We start from the raw sequence: 1,813 nt of genomic DNA, 5'->3' as shown, positions 1-1,813 counted from the left end.
TTTTTACAGATATTAAAATCTGTAAATTAGAATATCTGATTCTATATTCTTTCTAGATTAAAGGAGCGTTCATTTCGTTCGTTTATCATAAAAAATGTAGAAATCACACCATTTTTAGAAACATGCTTACAATTTCATTGCTCTAGAAGGGCGGGCATTTAAATAAACTCCGTCCAGCTGCCCCTCCCGGAAATTAAATGGCCCGTCCGATAAAGGTTAAACAGTTTGGTTTATTGATTGATCTGACCTATGCTTATTTTCATAGCATGTGTATTTCAGTTACTAGTCTGTGACTAGTTCTATATCCGTCAGGCGTATTTGTAGCCTAGATTGGATCAACGGACTTTTACAATGGAATAAAAAAAAAGAAGGAAGTATATCCTTTTCAATACTCGTAAGAAGACAGAATTTATTGTCAGATAATGGAGTTTTAACAGCTAATGTGGCACCCACTGCTTGTTCAGTAACCATACTTACCCAAAAATATCATAAAAACTTTCTTCTCTTGACAAAGAGGGTGCTGAGTTCTCACTTGCTGTCCCATCTAGCTGGAGTGCTGACAGCATGCTGGCAGTAATATGTGTCTCCAACAGCCTTTCGCGATGGAAAGACACTGGTGTTTCTTCCACTTCAACAGCCATTTCTTCAACAGGTTCAGGAAGAGGTTGCAGTTCTCCAAGCTTTGCCTTTGGCACAACATGCCTAAAACCCATGTTCAATATTGGAAAGATGCCAGTTTAAAAGGGTGAAAGTCTGCCCAAACTATAAAACACTCACTCACATAAGCATGCATGTGTGCACACACACACAATGTATGCATATTGCAATAAGTCAAAATAAAAATGCTGAACAAAAATATAATCACACAGCTGAATTGCTTATCCCACAGGTATGCCAGAATTACTTACAAGCTTCGTCTTGATGGCTTCAGAGACATGATCCCAAAGCTCTTAAAGTCAGTATACACAGAGCTAACTGTGTCGCCCAAGTGGTCCTGGAACAAAATATTTACATAAATAGAAATCTGAATCACAAAAAAAGAAAAAAACACACACAAATTATTCATCACATAGCATCAGGCTCACATCAGGAATGATCTATAGGAGACAGTTGGCATTCAAACACCAAATAACAATATCTACATTTAACACTAAGATATGAAAATTGGCCAAACTTCGTTTTTATTACAGCTTCCTCAGAGACAGACAACCAAAGGATCCTTCTTTTATATGACAGAAATACTGACTTTATATTTAAAGTCAAAAGAGCAATCAATCTGACACTACTGTATACAAACAGTCTCTCAGTTCTATATGATAACAGGAGTCAAACAGCATGTCTTACAACCTGTTAATGATTTAGATGAATATACTGATATGTGGATAGATTACATACATTCCATGGGTCCCAGTTACTTATGATGTCACAGCTTTCTACAAACTACACAGTTTCATTTTTAGTAAAGCTTACGATGGGGTACCCAAAAGAAACCGAACTAATTTTTTTGTGGGCAGAGCTTTTGTAGTACCGCGTTTTGCCGCTATGAGCACATAGAGCTAACATTCCTGAGTCGATAAGCCGACTACCGTTGCTTCAGAAGATAAGGACTAGTTTCAGCAGAGTTTATAGTGACAACTGTTTTGTGTGATCGTCGTTTTTGCAATGGCTGATTTTCGTCAACAGCGTGCGGTGGTGAAATTCTGTTTTTTGCTCGGGAAAAATGGAAGTGAAAGTCTTGAAATGTTAAAACGGCGTACAAGGACGATGCTATGGGGAAAACTCAAGTGTTTGAGTGGTTTTCCCGTTTCAAAAA

General features: G+C 37.6%; 1 protein-coding gene across 4 annotated transcripts in view; it reads right to left on the bottom strand.

The window, feature by feature from the left end:
* The window catches only part of LOC111870179, a 23,213-nt gene that overhangs the window by 18,882 nt on the left and 2,518 nt on the right, over positions 1–1,813 (bottom strand). For all 4 annotated transcript variants that reach the window (XM_023862253.2, XM_023862254.2, XM_023862251.2 and 1 more), the window contains exons 2-3: positions 909–994; positions 478–702 (exon numbers count right to left, since the gene is read on the bottom strand). In XM_023862253.2, the coding sequence (XP_023718021.1) occupies positions 478–702; positions 909–937 (254 nt within the window). In that variant the 5' untranslated portion in view covers positions 938–994. The remainder of the gene's footprint in view (positions 1–477; positions 703–908; positions 995–1,813) is intronic.

Source organism: Cryptotermes secundus, unplaced genomic scaffold, assembly GCF_002891405.2.
Source record: "Cryptotermes secundus unplaced genomic scaffold, Csec_1.0 scaffold779, whole genome shotgun sequence".
NCBI lineage: Eukaryota > Metazoa > Arthropoda > Insecta > Blattodea > Kalotermitidae > Cryptotermes > Cryptotermes secundus.
The sequence above is the reverse complement of the archived record's forward strand: the minus strand, read 5'-3'. Positions and strand labels throughout refer to the sequence as shown.